The sequence below is a fragment of the Ambystoma mexicanum genome, chromosome 4q (genome assembly GCF_040938575.1).
Source record: "Ambystoma mexicanum isolate Mex_15411 chromosome 4q, UKY_AmexF1_1, whole genome shotgun sequence".
NCBI lineage: Eukaryota > Metazoa > Chordata > Amphibia > Caudata > Ambystomatidae > Ambystoma > Ambystoma mexicanum.
In genome coordinates, this window is record NC_090928.1 from 254,837,271 (window position 1) to 254,852,025 (window position 14,755).

At 44.8% G+C, this 14,755-nt stretch overlaps 1 protein-coding gene across 2 annotated transcripts in view; it reads left to right on the forward strand.

Moving 5' to 3' along the window:
* LOC138467648 (lysophosphatidylserine lipase ABHD12-like) overlaps window positions 1-14,755 on the forward strand; it is a 981,794-nt gene that overhangs the window by 763,082 nt on the left and 203,957 nt on the right. For both annotated transcript variants that reach the window (XM_069607824.1, XM_069607823.1), the window contains exon 7: window positions 4,186-4,315. In XM_069607824.1, coding sequence (XP_069463925.1) covers window positions 4,186-4,315 — 130 coding nt within the window. The remainder of the gene's footprint in view (window positions 1-4,185; window positions 4,316-14,755) is intronic.

Sequence of the window (14,755 nt, forward strand, 5' to 3'; positions counted from 1 at the left end):
TGGAGAAAGTGAGCCGCGCCGAGTGGCAACACACGTGCACCCTCAGAGGTGTTAAAACAGAGGCAGCACGCCCAATCGGGGGTCAGGGGAGGGGTGGGAGGCAGGAGTGCACAGGCGGGTGGGGGGAACAAGGAAGGGATCAGCAAATATGCAGCAAGGCCGCACGTTAAGGGAGAGCTTCCCACTCTCCAGTTTCCCTTGGCTTTACTTTGCACACGGGTCTTAGGAACAACTGCAACTTCAGCTCTGCATACACAGCAATGAGGCACACCTGGAAAGACTGCCTACTGCTTTCATTTCTCTCCAGTGCTGCCACAGCTATTCAGGGGTTGTGAGCACAGGACCAACTCACAGTTTGCAATTGGTATTTGCCTATCTGCTCCGGCGTCCCTGTTGTAGTCACACTTTCTCGTGGTCTGCTGGCTAAGTGCTCTGCTTCCTCTGCTTCTACGCCTTCCAGCTCCTGCACCAGCTTCTCTCTGCTTCTTCTCTCTCAGGCAGCCTTTTATGGGCTGATTAAGTTCAGGTGCAGGCCTTTAGGCTTAATTGCCTGACCTTGTTTAGAGTAGTGTAGTTTGATGTAGAAAGGTTTGATTTCTCCACTTCTTCAAAGGATGTGAAAATGGTTTTTATTCCCCAGATTTTATTAAGGGAAGAATTATAAGGTTTAACCCTTTTATATTTAATAGAGTATATAGATGTACGAAAATGGCAAAAAGCCAATTCCTCTTTTAAACTGGGGTTAACAGTATTCCTCTTTAAGGAAATATACTGTATATCACCCTGCACAATCTCTCCACTTCCCTGGGTCTAGTCGCCATCCATGTGATCCTCCTGCAGTACACCACCCCCAGGATTGGGATCAGGAAGCGTCTGCCCTCTCCTGGCCACCTGGGAGGAGACTCTAGGCAGGATTTTAGTGGGGGGTCTGCAGTATTCTCCACATGAGTCACCTACAAGAAATTGAATTTACAATGTTGGACATGGCCGTTTGCATGTCGAGGTACATGTATATGGACCTGTTTTGCCGTTGGCCTACGTGCGCTCATCTGTGCATGTGGAGGACGCACCTTGCATCAATTGTGGTGGAGGGGCATTGGCCTACAGAGTACACTTCAATTTTTCACAGTGTGTGCAAAATCATTTCATCATTCATCATGTGTTTGTGTGTCTGCTACCTTGCATGCCAACACTGTTGAGTAATCCTTTGCAGTTTTTTTACCTAAGTTTTGATCCACCCAATTATGTGTGAAAGGGTGGGGTATCCTGGGCTCATCTCTCCTTTGTTTATACTGGGTAAGTCAGTCATGTCCCATGGCCTATTGAATGCTTTCTTGGTGATGCATTATGGCACTTGTAGTTTGCCCATATTACTTCTCATTCTGTTCTGCATGTGTGTCACTGTGCTATGTCTTTGTCACATTGACTATTAATGCTTACCCACAAGCCAGGTACGCTGTCCTCTGTGTGTGTGTACTTATACGCTGGTAGGGTTCTGTTCTTCAGTATCATGTCATCCTGTGTGGCACCAGGGTATTGGGCGAATCAGTGACTGATTGTGGGGTCAGCATCACATGTCATTTGGATATTCGTGGAATTTAACTGTTTCCTGTTCCGGTATGCCTGATCCATTGCCTGGGGGCTCTAATGCCACATGTGTGCAATTCACCCGCGCTGTGGTGTTGCGGAACTGGACAATGGCGTAGAAATGTGCCTTTGTGTGCACCTGCGCCTGGGTGGTGGGCATGGAGATGTGCTGGTGGGCATGCCTGATGAGTGCATCCAGAACTTGTTCCAGCACTGAGAAAGTTGGCTGGGGCAGCCCACGCAGCATCCCAACAGTGTGCTGGAATCCACCCGTGGCACAGAAGTGTACGACGGACACAAGCTTTACTTGAGGGGGGGGGCGGGAGAGGCGTTTCTGATTGCAATGGTGTTCTGGAGATCAGCCTCGATCAGGATGAGCAGGTCTGTGATGGTGTGAAGGTCTAGGCGATATAGTGTCACTAATTGGTTGTCCGTCAGTATCCAAGGGGATGGGTGGACACATAAATGGGTGCCCTATGCAGCACACGTCTCCTGCACCTTTATGGTACCTGTCTCATTCCCTGCTGAGGTCTTGCTTGCGGCTGTAGCTGGATGAATAGTAGCAGGTTGTGGATCCCATAATCGACATCTGCTTTGTGGCTGCATGTTGCTTGTACGTGTGTTTGGGGAAGTGTGGGCCTTATGTACTCCTCCTAAGTGGATTGGGTGCACCTGTGACTTGATTTCAATCACCTGTGTGCCTTTACCTCCACCTTTTAGGTGGAGGTAACTGCACTGTGTTTTTGGCTGAATTACCGCTGATTTTCAGTGGTAATTCAGCTATTTTTCAATTTGTAATATGGTGGAAATACCATTTCTGGTTCTGGCCATCATTCACCTGGCGGAATTAGCCCCAGTGCTAATTCCGCTGGATCTCATTGGTAATTCTGCCAGAGGTGATTGCGCCAGTGGCAATTCCGCCAGTGGAATTAGCTTAATTCAGCGTTGTGGTAAAAGTGGCGGTAATTCAATTACTGCCACTTATACTGCTTATTGCCAAACTCTTAATGAGCCCCAAAGTGTTTTCATGATAACAAATTTGCCTGTAAAGAGAATCTGCTTCCAGCCGTGTATATGGTCAGGGTAAGAAATCCCAGTCATGTGCTAAAGGGCCAGTCACAGTTCAAGCCTGGACACCCAAGTGGTGAAGATGTTTTAACATTCAATCAACTCATCCGATGAGAGAGGTTGGAATCTGTTGCAGGTCGTCAATTTCCTTACTGGTAACATACCAGTAGTTTTATTGGGGGGGTGAGGTGTTTGGTCTGAATTGCCCCCCCCCCTTGCTTCCCTTCATCAGATCTGTGTCTGCAGCTTGGTGACATCAATATAGTGATGCCACCAGGGTCAGATGGAATCTTGATGTGAGAGGTTGTGATGTCTTTTGAATTTGCAGGTTTCTGTGCTCCAGGCTTGGGGTAGAACTTCCTTTTTATCCATGACTAGCTTTGGATAATGATTTCTGAATAATCTGACCCTTTTCTGTAGCTTCGGTAGGTGTGGCACTACAAACCGCTGCTAAGTCCCAGGATAAAGAAACCAGATAAAAGCATACTGTTCGTTTCAAGGTACTTCCATCATGTCCTTTAAAAACATATTCATATGATCACCATATACATACAATATTCCCCAAATCCCTTACATTTACTGATCAATGAGGTAAAAATTGGACATGGTAATAAAGGTTGAGCGCAAAATAACAGTAAGATATTCTTGTCTGAATGGTCTTGTGGACATTGTAAAAACCTACTAAAAGGGATAACTTGATCATCAATATGCAAGAAGGAACATTTGTTTACGAGATTTTGCAATGTGTGGAAAATTAAATCTCATACAATTTGTTTTCCCCACATAGAAACATCTAAAAGGCAAAGATGTGATGTTAACAAGCAAGCATCTAATATTCATAATACTTCAAGAACTGCATTAGCCAGATATATGGATATGTGAATGGGCATACTGTTGTTCTTTTCCACTTTGAAAATATGGACTTTATCTTGAAAAACTGCTATGTCTGTGTTCTGCAAATGATTTTAAAGATGCAGGATTTTCCAATTTTTCATTGCAGTGAAGGTGCTTTTTGGAACTCCTACTTTTCGACTACAGACATATGTTGCTTGGGGCAGGGTTTTACACCGGCATAATAATACTATCCAGATTGTGATCATTTGTGACTGAAATAGTTCCACTCTGTATTTCTGATGAAACATCTTGTGTATTGATTAATTCCGATTATGTTTTTACATTTCCTTGCATCTTTGGTCAAAGAAGAGGTGTTTGTTTCCAAAATTCTGTCTGTCTTGGACACATATAAAAGATTAGTTGAAGACTCAGAAAACACTGGCAGTGAAGGAATGTAGTGGGAGACCAACATCTCTAGCTCCCTGCGGTGGCGCAGTGGTGTTAAGTAGTTGACCCATTAAACAGACTTCCCATCTATGCATACTGCTACTCTGGTCTGTCGTTTGTGTGGTCATAATGGGAAGGATGAGAACAAATATCCTTTTGTCTTCATTGTTTCTCGGTTTTAAGTTGTTGGTCATTACTTTTTCCTAATTCTTTGCCTATAAACCTGAAGTGCTCTGTTCTCTGTTTCAGGCTGGGCAGATTCAACAGGCACTGCATCAGAGGGAGCCATGACCTTCGACTCTCTCCACTTGTTTGACTGGATTAAAGCACGAAGTGGTGACAACCCAGTTTATGTTTGGGGACACTCTCTGGGCACTGGGTAAGAATGAAGTCTGAAGATATTGCAAATGTGTGGCATGAGATCAGCACAGCCTACTTAAGGCTGCTTTTTTGGACAAGAGTTGGGTGATACATGTTTAATTCATTCTGTGGTTCATGAAAATAATAAGTAGTCAGTATGTTAACCTGTTTCAACGTTTCTTTTTGTGAAGGGTTTTCTTGATTTTTGTTTTGTTGATTTGTTTTTAAATTTAATTTATTAACAGTTTTAAAGAAATACATTTTTTTAGAGGCCATCAGAGTATGCATTTGTGTGAGAGAAAACAGTATAGAGTAGCCATATATTTCCTAATGTACAATTAAGACACCTGAGATTGTTTAAGTACAAAGTAGCATTTAGATGTTACAGAGCAGTAAGCAAATACCACAAGCAATCTTAAAGTATGAAAAATATTTCTGTACATTTTTGCAAAGTTTTCCCTCGATTTAGATTGTCTCTACGTAATATCTTCATTGAAAACCAACAAACCCATTCAGTGGGTTGCAGCCTACTGGATCAGTCGCGATCTTGTAGACTCTATGCCAGAAAGAACTCACTGGGAGGCAGATCCACGCAAAGTGAAAGAAGTCCACCTAAGGGTAGCCACATCTTTCCTAGTGTCTGGTAACTTCTGGTGAAAGCTTGTGCAAGTGCAAAGGGGTGTAGTAAAACAGATGGACAAACATAAAATGCAACAATTTGAAGCAGCAATATAAAGAGACAAATTTTGTCTACTGACAAATTCATGCCCGCTGGTCTTTACCAAGCTCATTTGAAGGTTCTTCTCTCAGCTATGTCTGGGTGCACTATTTGTATAAAAGTTGCATCTAATGAATGCAATGTATAAGTTGAGGCACCATCTTCCCTCTACCCAAACACCAAATCATGGAATGCAAGGAGTAAATGCCTGTGGCTTTTGGGAAAAGCTGGGAAATGAAGTCCCTAACTCCCGTTTTGACCTGCAGTAAAGAAACAATTTCAGGTGGTTCCACCTCCTTGCATTAAAGTTCTTCAAAGCAAATAATGATGTATTGCAGAATAAATCACCAAATATACTCTACTAAGAGCAGCATTTGCACTTATCTTTTTTTTATTTTTTATTGCCCGAATCCTCCTTCACATGAATACATCTTGACAAAATGTTGGCCTATATTAATCTCTGAAACAAGGCTGATACAGCCGTGCAGGATGCTGTCTGATTTCTCCCATAGGTGTCTACTTGACACTCACCAGGTGTCTGTGACTGTATCTGCATACCTTGTCCACAACACGGGCACACCATTCTGAGACAGAAAAGTATTCAGGCAAGTAATCTGCTTCCTCGACCCAGGCTCAGGGCAACCACAAAACATCCAGTAATATAAATTGAATTACGATGCACAATATTCTAAGTAAATAATTATGGGAGGGGAGAATCTGCTGCAGAATTCGACACCTAGCTAGGAGGTGACCTAGCCTGAAAGCCAGATATGATGCATTTCTGAACAGAACTGCGTAGTATTAAAGGTACATTATTTATTTAACATTTATAAAGCGCACAAAACCCTCAAGCATCACAGCACTGTTACAACCAATTACACTCAAAGTGGTAGAAAGTCACGTACTTATGGCTAGGGTGGTAGCCAATATAAGTCCAGGTGCTAAGCGAATAGCCAGGTTTTCAGAGCCTTTCTGAAGGTCCAGTAGGAGAGTTCTTCTCTTGGTGAGACGGGAGGTATCGGTCGTGAAAAAATGCAGGTAAAGTTGCCTGTAATTCTGGCACCAGCATCTTTTCTGGACCTGGGAAACACAAGTTCACCGGTGGGGGCCACGGATCTACCGCCAGGCCTGACCTGCCAGTAGATCAGGCCCCCACTGGCAAAAGAATGCTGAAATTACCTCCATGGAGTCCTGTGGGACTCCATGGAATGGGGAGTTACTGGCATTCCCGCCACCCGTAATATCCCAGTAATGGCAGTAAATCAGGTGGCAAGAATGCTCATTCCGTTTTGGTGGCAAGCTTGGAATGAGGACCCTTGTCCCCTAAGGGAGAGTCACTCCCAGTGATGTCCCACTTGTCCAGACTCCTAGTGAGGGTCTTGCGGAGCGGGCTCACCTTGTTAGCCTCAAAGGGGGTGGCTCCCTTTGGGGAGAAGGGACGAATACTCTTCATTCGTCACATCTCTATTTTGAGAATAACTGGCTACTCTCTCCCCAACTCCCAACAACTGTCTTTTCGACTACTTGACTCTATTAACAACTGTGTTAGGAGGTTTGTGTGGATAGCCTGTCTGATAGCCAGATGGGTGGTGGTTAATCATTAGATGAAGAGTCCAAAGCATAGGAGTGGTTCAGGCAGTTCATTTGGTGCAATAAAAATGACACATTGGCCCTCGTTACAAGTATGCCGGTCCGGAAATAGCGGTGCAGATAGCACATTCAGAGTCACAAGTGCAGAAACACTGTCACCGCAAAGTGACCCCCGCGGTGCTAGCACCCGGTAGCACCGTGACCTTAAACAGCAGAAAGAGTCAGCACACTTCCCCGAATTACCGGCATGGCGGTAGTACGGGCACATTTAGAGTTCTGCCTACACGGCACTGTGACCACTGCAGACCAGGCGTTAAACAGTGCCGTGTGAGCAGCAACAGGCCCCAGGTGTACCAAACCAGCACAGCTGCACACCATTGACCACTGTGAAAGCAGAAAAGGAACACACCCACACCCAACCCACCTCCCAACACAACCATGCTGGCAAAAAAGCTACAGGTGGACAAAATTAGCCCAGCGGCACACCATTGACCACTGGGAATGTACAAAAAGACTGCACCGACACCCAACCCACCTCCCAACACAACCATGCTGGCAGTCACTGTAGCAGCAATTCGGCTGGGGAACCTGCAAGGAGTTTTTGAGGCTGAAGCAGCAGAGAGGCAGAGGAGGTGGCGTATGCCCAGGAGGAGAATGAGGAACCAGTTGGCCATGCTAACATCAATGCCCAGCAGGTAGCACCCCACACCCACCAATGCCCTATATCAGGGCCTCGCCCTGGAACCTGAGCCCAAGCCAAATACACACCTTGTACCGGCTTGACATGGAGACCATAATATCAATAGTCACCCTCATTAATGATGACATGAGCAGCATGATTAAGGTACGGACTGCAATCCCCCCCCTTGCTGAAGGTAGTGTTGGTACTGCACTTCCTTACAACTGGAACATACCAGCACACAGTGGGTGAACTAAATGGGCTGTCAGAACCCTGTTTTTCCAGGGTCTTGTTTCAGGTACTGGCTGCACTGCTGCGCCATGTGCAGACCACATCACCCTACCGCGAACCCCTGGCCAGGTTAATGCCACCAAAGTGGCCTTCCATGCCCTTGCAGGCATGCCCAATTGCATTGGTGCGTTAGATTGCACCCATGTGGAGTTGGTGTCCAGACATGCGATTGAGGCAGTGTATAGAAACCACAAACAATTTCACTCCCTCAACGTGCAGATGGTCTGTGATGCTGAACACCTCATCACCCATTGCTGTGCACAGTTCCCGGGATCCGCACATGGTCTTGCGGAACTCCACATTGCTAGGGTACATGGTACATCACATCGGAGAGAGCACCTGGCTGTTGGGTGAGTAGAATGACCAAGCATGACCTCTGTGTTTTAGGGGAGGGGGTAAATTGTCTCCGTTAAGGACACAAATGTAGGACATTTTTCAGGGGCATGTATTGTCATGTGTATGAAGTCTGTTTTGTTAAAATATTTTCTTCTTTGAAAACCCCAAAAAAGGGTACCCTGTTGATCAGAATAAAGGCACTACATTAGTAATTGATGTAACATTATTTACTTTGACCATTTCTCGTAACCCTCATCCCCCAAAGAGGGTGTGAAATATGCTCATTAATAACATACCTCAACGACTCGTAGGTTGAAAGTCCCTGAGTCTTGTGAACACCTTAACTGGTTTTAATAGGCAGATTCCAGTTGTTGAAAAAGATTCCTGCCTTTGTCCTCTTCTCACAATTCTAGTAAATAACACAAAAGTCCCCATTAGACTAGTTGAAAGGTGTGAGGGTAGTTAAAACACACTATGCTGAAATACCTATAATCTTACCAAAGAGATAGTCTGGTCTTTGGCATTGCAGTCTGTATCAATGCAATAACTTTTGGGAAGATGTCACTCTCATCTTATTAATATGTGGTGCATGGAGATGATTTCCAAGTCCCAAAAAACTCAGGGAGGTAAGTCGAAAAAAGATATATGCAAAGTCAAATATGTTTCCCTGTCTTAGCTGCAACAAAGGCAGAAAAGTATGATGTTGCTCAGACTTACTTTGGGTTAGGGCTCAAGAATCCAAGTGGATCTGAACTTGTTATACATTTTTTCATCTGCGATGTTCTTTAAATCTTTCAGGATAAACAAGACAGAAGCAGCTCTAATGAGTAAACTTATAGAGTCTGCTTGTCAAAGTCTTTTTAGAAAAACATTAAAAACCCAACATCTACTTCCTTTTTTAATACTGAACTTGGCCACAGATGAAATCTCCAGATCTAGACGTCCACCACACATCAACAAACATTTTCCAGAATGGCCCTAGTAATACCGGCGTCTCCAAGCGTCATGACGTCATCACGCGGACGTTGTCGTATTCGAAAAAAAACCTGCAAAAATCAGGAAATGTAGTTTTAATCTCCCCACTCGTGGAAAAATCCATGGGGTAATGCAAACAACTTTACTGCCTACTTTTTACATTTTTCATTTGTTTTTGAACTAGAACCTCGCGCTAAGTTAGAATTTTAGTTTTGGAGGGCCGTGATAGACGGATCAGCTCTCAGTGTAATCCAGTTGATACACAGTATCTTATAGCCAAAGGACACATTTTTTGACCAAACCATACCACAGTCCACATCAGGAGAAGCACAGTAACAACCACCCGCTTGGTCTACTCGGGGGAAAGAAATCTCTGGGAAATACCAAAAGTTCCCCTTTTATCCAAATAGACAGAGGTCTGTCATCATATGTGTTGGTGCTTTCATTAGGTGTTATCATAACATCATCACATCTTAACATTGTGCATTGTGCAGACCCAATTTGTATGGTCCCCTACAATAATAATACACATCATCATATCTTAGTAACAAGCTGTGTACACCCTTAGTTAGTTGCATAGTGTACGCATACTCATGTCTTAACCAGGCTCAATGTACCACCAAAAAATGAGTATAGTAGAAATAGCACACAACATAACAATGTACATATGGTCAATCTGATAATTCATTACATAATTGTCCTATTGTACATATGGCAAATCATCAACTGATACAAGTTCTGTTAAGCAAAAAAGAGGGCAGGTTTTTTTTTCTCCAGAAAGAACACACGGTATAGTCCTGAACAGTAATGGACTTTATAATAACAAAAATCATCGAACTGACAAAAGTTGGCTCAGGTTATTTAAGCATTATGCCATTCCACGCACTCGTTCAGACCATTGCTATAGCTTTTTGTTAAAAAAAACATTTTTTTCCCCAATTGTAATAATTTCTTATTGACCGAATCCTGTGATTCTCCCTTGATCTGTTTGAGGATTACCCATTCAAAATCATTACAAAGATGGTTCTTTTCCAGGAAATGTTTGACCAGTGGAGCCTGTTCGATTCCATTCTTGATACAACTTTTGTGTTTCGATCATTCTTGTTTTACATTTTCTGTTTGTCTTGCCTATGTAGATATGCTGGCATGGACATCTTATTAAGTGAATCACGTTATATGTGTTACAGTTAGTATGTTCTGTTTTTTCCATGGTCTTTCTAGACCCAAATCCACAGTCATAGTTTTTTTTAGTTTGAGTACACATTATACAATTCCCATATGGGTAATGACCAGATTCTGGAGAGAGGCCCCACAGATTTGTCTGTTGGCAGACCCTCTTCTTACTACCCACATCATTTCTCATCACTAGGTTGCGCACTGTAGTGCTTTTCTTAAAAGCTATGAGGGTTTACCAATTTCCTTGGTCATGATTTTCTTCCAATTTTTATTAATGGCCATTCATCCCTAGCCCATGCTTCCCTACTGTCCAGGTTAGTATATACTGCAGCTTTCATGCTACTCTCTAAGTTCTGACTTTTACTCACAGTGACAATCAAAAGGCCAGTGCCTTTTCTAGACTTCTTAAACTGCCCCTCCACTATCCAGTGCTTAGTTGTCTACATTAGGGATCTTTGATTGTGCCATCCAGAGATTCTGCCCCATTCCGTCCCCTTCCTATCTCACCCACATAGTCCTGTCTCTCACTTCCTGATGTTCCCTTGCTACTCTTCTCACTTTTGACTACACCCGCCTTCTCAATTTGTCTTCCTCTTGTCTCCAACTAATTTCTCACGCCTCCTATTCCTTGTCTACCCCCTTCCACTCTCCTGCTCCCTCTACTCCTCCCTCCTATATTCTGCTCTTGCCTCCTCCACTCTACTACACACTCCTCCACACTATTGCTCCCTCTTCAACACTACTACTACTTCTCCACCACACCTTCTACTTAAACACCTGCCTTTCACTCACACAATCTCGTCACATTCACTTGCTACACTCCCTCTCCTAAACACACTTGCCACTCTTTCATGCATGCTCACAGCACAGTCCATTTTGCACTCACTAATCAATGTGTGACATGGCCAGTACTCTGGTCTTGTCAAGAGGTAGATGGGGAGACCTACCACAACGCAGTCTAGAGACACCACTAGCCCTTTAGGAGGAAGGCAGCTGAGGACACACAACCCTCACCCCTTCCACCAGTTTGTTTCTTAGCAGTAACCCTTTACCTCTTAAAATACTTCAAGATGCTCGCCAGGTCTCTTATTTGTTGCAGAGACTTCAGAGCAAAGAACCACTTAAGCGAGAGCGACTTTCCAGCAGCCCATGCACTAACCGAGAAACATCTCAGCAAGCACGATTAGCGGATGGAGAGATGGACTTGATGCCTGACCATGACCGCTGACACGCAAACCCGGCTGTCAACTGCACCAGATTAGCTCAAATTGGATCTGGAGGCCATACGCTGCTGTGCGGTGCACCACACAATGCTCAGCAGCCTCGCTGCACCCAAGGGGGTGCCGCCCCCAAGCTCCTTGACAAGTGACTCGTGGGAGGGGATCTCAGTGGACTTTCGCTGCTCTTAAAGGGGCCTCATCAACATTGATGGGCAGCATGGATCACCATAGAGAAGCGGAGACTCCACGCCAAGAAAGTGGACAGGGCCTAACCCCCTTTTCAAACCACTAACTTACACACACATGCCCTGGAAATGGAAGACTGACCCAGATTGGTCCGGGCCAGAGGAGCAATCCCAGAAAAGGGACGGATGCAAAAACTGGTGACAGGAAACAGGAACTGTAGGTTGTCTCAGTGAGGTCTGAGGAGGAGAAGGCAGCAGACCAAGACACTAGCAGGAGGGAGGAAGCAGTGGAGTGTGGCAGCTATTTAAAAAGGACAAGTATTGGTTTTGAGACTGTAATGGTACTGCTTTGTGAGTCTGTTTGTTTGTGTGGCAAGGGTTAGTGTGCGGTGTGTTTATGAAGTGGATGGATACAGGGTGAAAGGAGGGTCTTTGAGTAGTGGGAGGAGGAGAGTGGTAGTAGTGGGAGGTGAATAGTAGTAGTAGTGGGAGGAGGAGAATGGGATTAGTGGCAGGAGGAGAGTAGTAGTGCGAGGATGAGAGTAGTGATGGTAGTGGAAGGAAGAGGGTAGTAGCAGAAGGAGGAGGAGAGTAGTGCGTGGAGAATGAGTTAAGTGGGAGTAGGCGAAACATCAAAGGATGGAGACAAGAGCTTGGAGGAGTGAACCATCGGAAGGGCAGAGTAGTGGTGGGTGGACCAAGAAGGAGGGCGAGACAGTAAGAGTAAAAGGGAAGAGGTAAGCATGAGCATCAGTGAACAAGCCTGAATCAAACTGAGCAAGTGCAAAGAACTTCCCAACTCCCTAGAAGACTAACAACTTATTTTAGGGAGATCGTCAGCAGTCTAAGCCAGGAGTTAGAAAGTAGGTGTTACCAATCAGTAATACTAACCATGGGACTTGGACGCATTGGCTTAGGGAGTAGACCAAGGGAAATGAGAGAGAGATGACTCTAGGGCACCCAAGTATAAACCCTTAAAGTGTCCTTGAGGTTCAGAGTGCCTTTTGGTTCCATCTGTGACAAATGCCTCACCTTCTCCAAAAATTATCTCCACAGTCCACTCCACCGTCCTTCCTCGTGCTGGTCTCTTAGTCTGTCAACTCCTCTTCTGACCTCACCAGAATAACCCACAGCTTCATGTTTTAAAGATAATATATTTATTGGATTTATTGGATTTTCAAATACAGAACAACTTGAATTTGCATTCCCCCCTAACTCCTCCCCCCACTCCACCCTGTACACGGGTATAAATGTCAAAATTGTGGGCGTCACAATATATCTAGTAACCGTATATTGTGCGGACAGTATTGTTTGGTAAATTCTCCATGGAGGAAGTCCAGGATTGGTACCCATTCTATTGAGAATTATGGAAAGAATATGTGACCCATTCCATGGAGACAACATTTCATAGTTTATAGAACCACTCCTTGATGTGCGGGGGGTCTTTGGAATTCCATTGGGTTGCTACTACCAGTAGGGCTGCAATCTGGGTTATATACTACACTTTCCTTTTATATTTTGCTCCTTGTCTGTTGTCCTGTTCTGCCATTCCCAAAAGGCGTTCCCCTACAGATCTCTCTACCCGGCTCTCAAACATTGAATGCATGTTGCTCTTGACCTCGTCCCAGAAGGGTTGAAGTTTGGGGCAGGAGCACCAAACGTGTAGCCAGTCCCCCTTCCCACCACATTCCCTCCAGCATGTTTCTGGAGAACTTAACGTTATCTTATGTAGCCGTTCAGGGGTGTAGTGCCATTGAAACATAACTTTGAGCCAAAATTCCCTGATCTGGATCGATGTGGTTATGCAGGGAATGTCTGCCCATAGGTTTGCCCATGCCTCCTCCGAGGGTACCCTCCCCAGTGTTTTCTTCCATCTAGTTTGATGTGGTAGTTTTGTCAGAGGGGCTTCATCTGTTAAGAACTTATATAGTTTCGACATCAGGTGTCTATCCCCAGGGTTGGTGGTGAGAAAATTCTCAAAGGATGTAAGAGGTCTCAGTGCTGCAGTTCTATTGGGTGGGGCCATTAACCAGTGGCGTACCTGAAAGTATTGAAATCTTTGGTTCTCCTGCAAACCTAGTTCCTTCTTACATGTGATGAATGACTTAATGTCCGTTCCCTGGAACATATCTCTGAATTAGTACATCCTGCCATTTTCCAATGTGGGAATGAGTAGGAGTCTAAGCCCGGAGTGAATTGTGGATTAGCGAAGAGTGTTGTGAAGGGGAATGCGAACGTTGTGAGTTGGTTCTTTCGTGTTGCTTGGTCCCAAAAGTCCTCGACTAGTTTTGTGAGCTGACTTAGATGTACGTTTCGTGATCGGTGTGATCTTGGCAACCATAACCTTTTTCCCATCCTCGAGCTCACTATTGCCTTTTCCATCTGCCCCCATCTCTTATCTGTGTTCTCCCTGAACCATTCTTTTACTACTCGCAGTTGGGCCGCTCTGTAGTATTCTCGGATGTTTGGGAGTCGCGCCCCCCCTTATCCCCCCCTCTGTTTGAGGGAAGCATTAGGGTCTTGAGCGCAATGCGGGGAGGTTTGTTTTTACAAATGAAGTCGGAGATCATCTTGTGCAGGGTGCGGAAGAAAGCGGTTGCGACTGGGATCGGGAGGGTCTCAAAGAGATAGAGGACCCGGGGCAGGATGACCATTTTCATCAAATTGATCCTGGAGTTGTTTCTGTATGTCTGCTAAGAATGGTTCGGAATTTGCAGGGTATAGGTCTCGAGTGTGTGCGTGATGTTTACTCCCAAAACTCAGATTGCCTTGGACACCCAGTGGAACTGTGTTTTTTATTTTGCTTTCATCATTTCGTCATGTTTAAGTGACAGGTTCAGAATTTCAGATTTAGCGATGTTCATTTTTAGGCTGGCCACCGTGCTGAATCTTTCAAGTTCCAGTAATGCTGCGGGGAGTGAGGTAACTGGGTCGGTGATGGTGAGAAGCATGTCAGCATATGCCATTATTTTGAGGGTGTCGCCTCCAAATGAGATGCCCTTAATGATGTCCAAATGACGAATTTGTGACAGTACTGGTTCCAGGTGTAGTGCGTATAGAAGAGGAGAAAGGGGGCAGCCCTGTTTTGTGCCCCTTTTTAGGGGGACTGGGCAAGACAGACCCGTTTATTGACAGTCTGGCTGTGGGGTTATTGTAGTTTGCTTGGATCATGGCGATAAACTTTGGGCCAAAGCCCATTGCTCGCAGAGTGTTAAAGAGAATGGTCCATTCGACTCTGTCAAAAGCTTTTTCAGCGTCTAGCGAAACCATTACTGCGGCATCCCCCTTT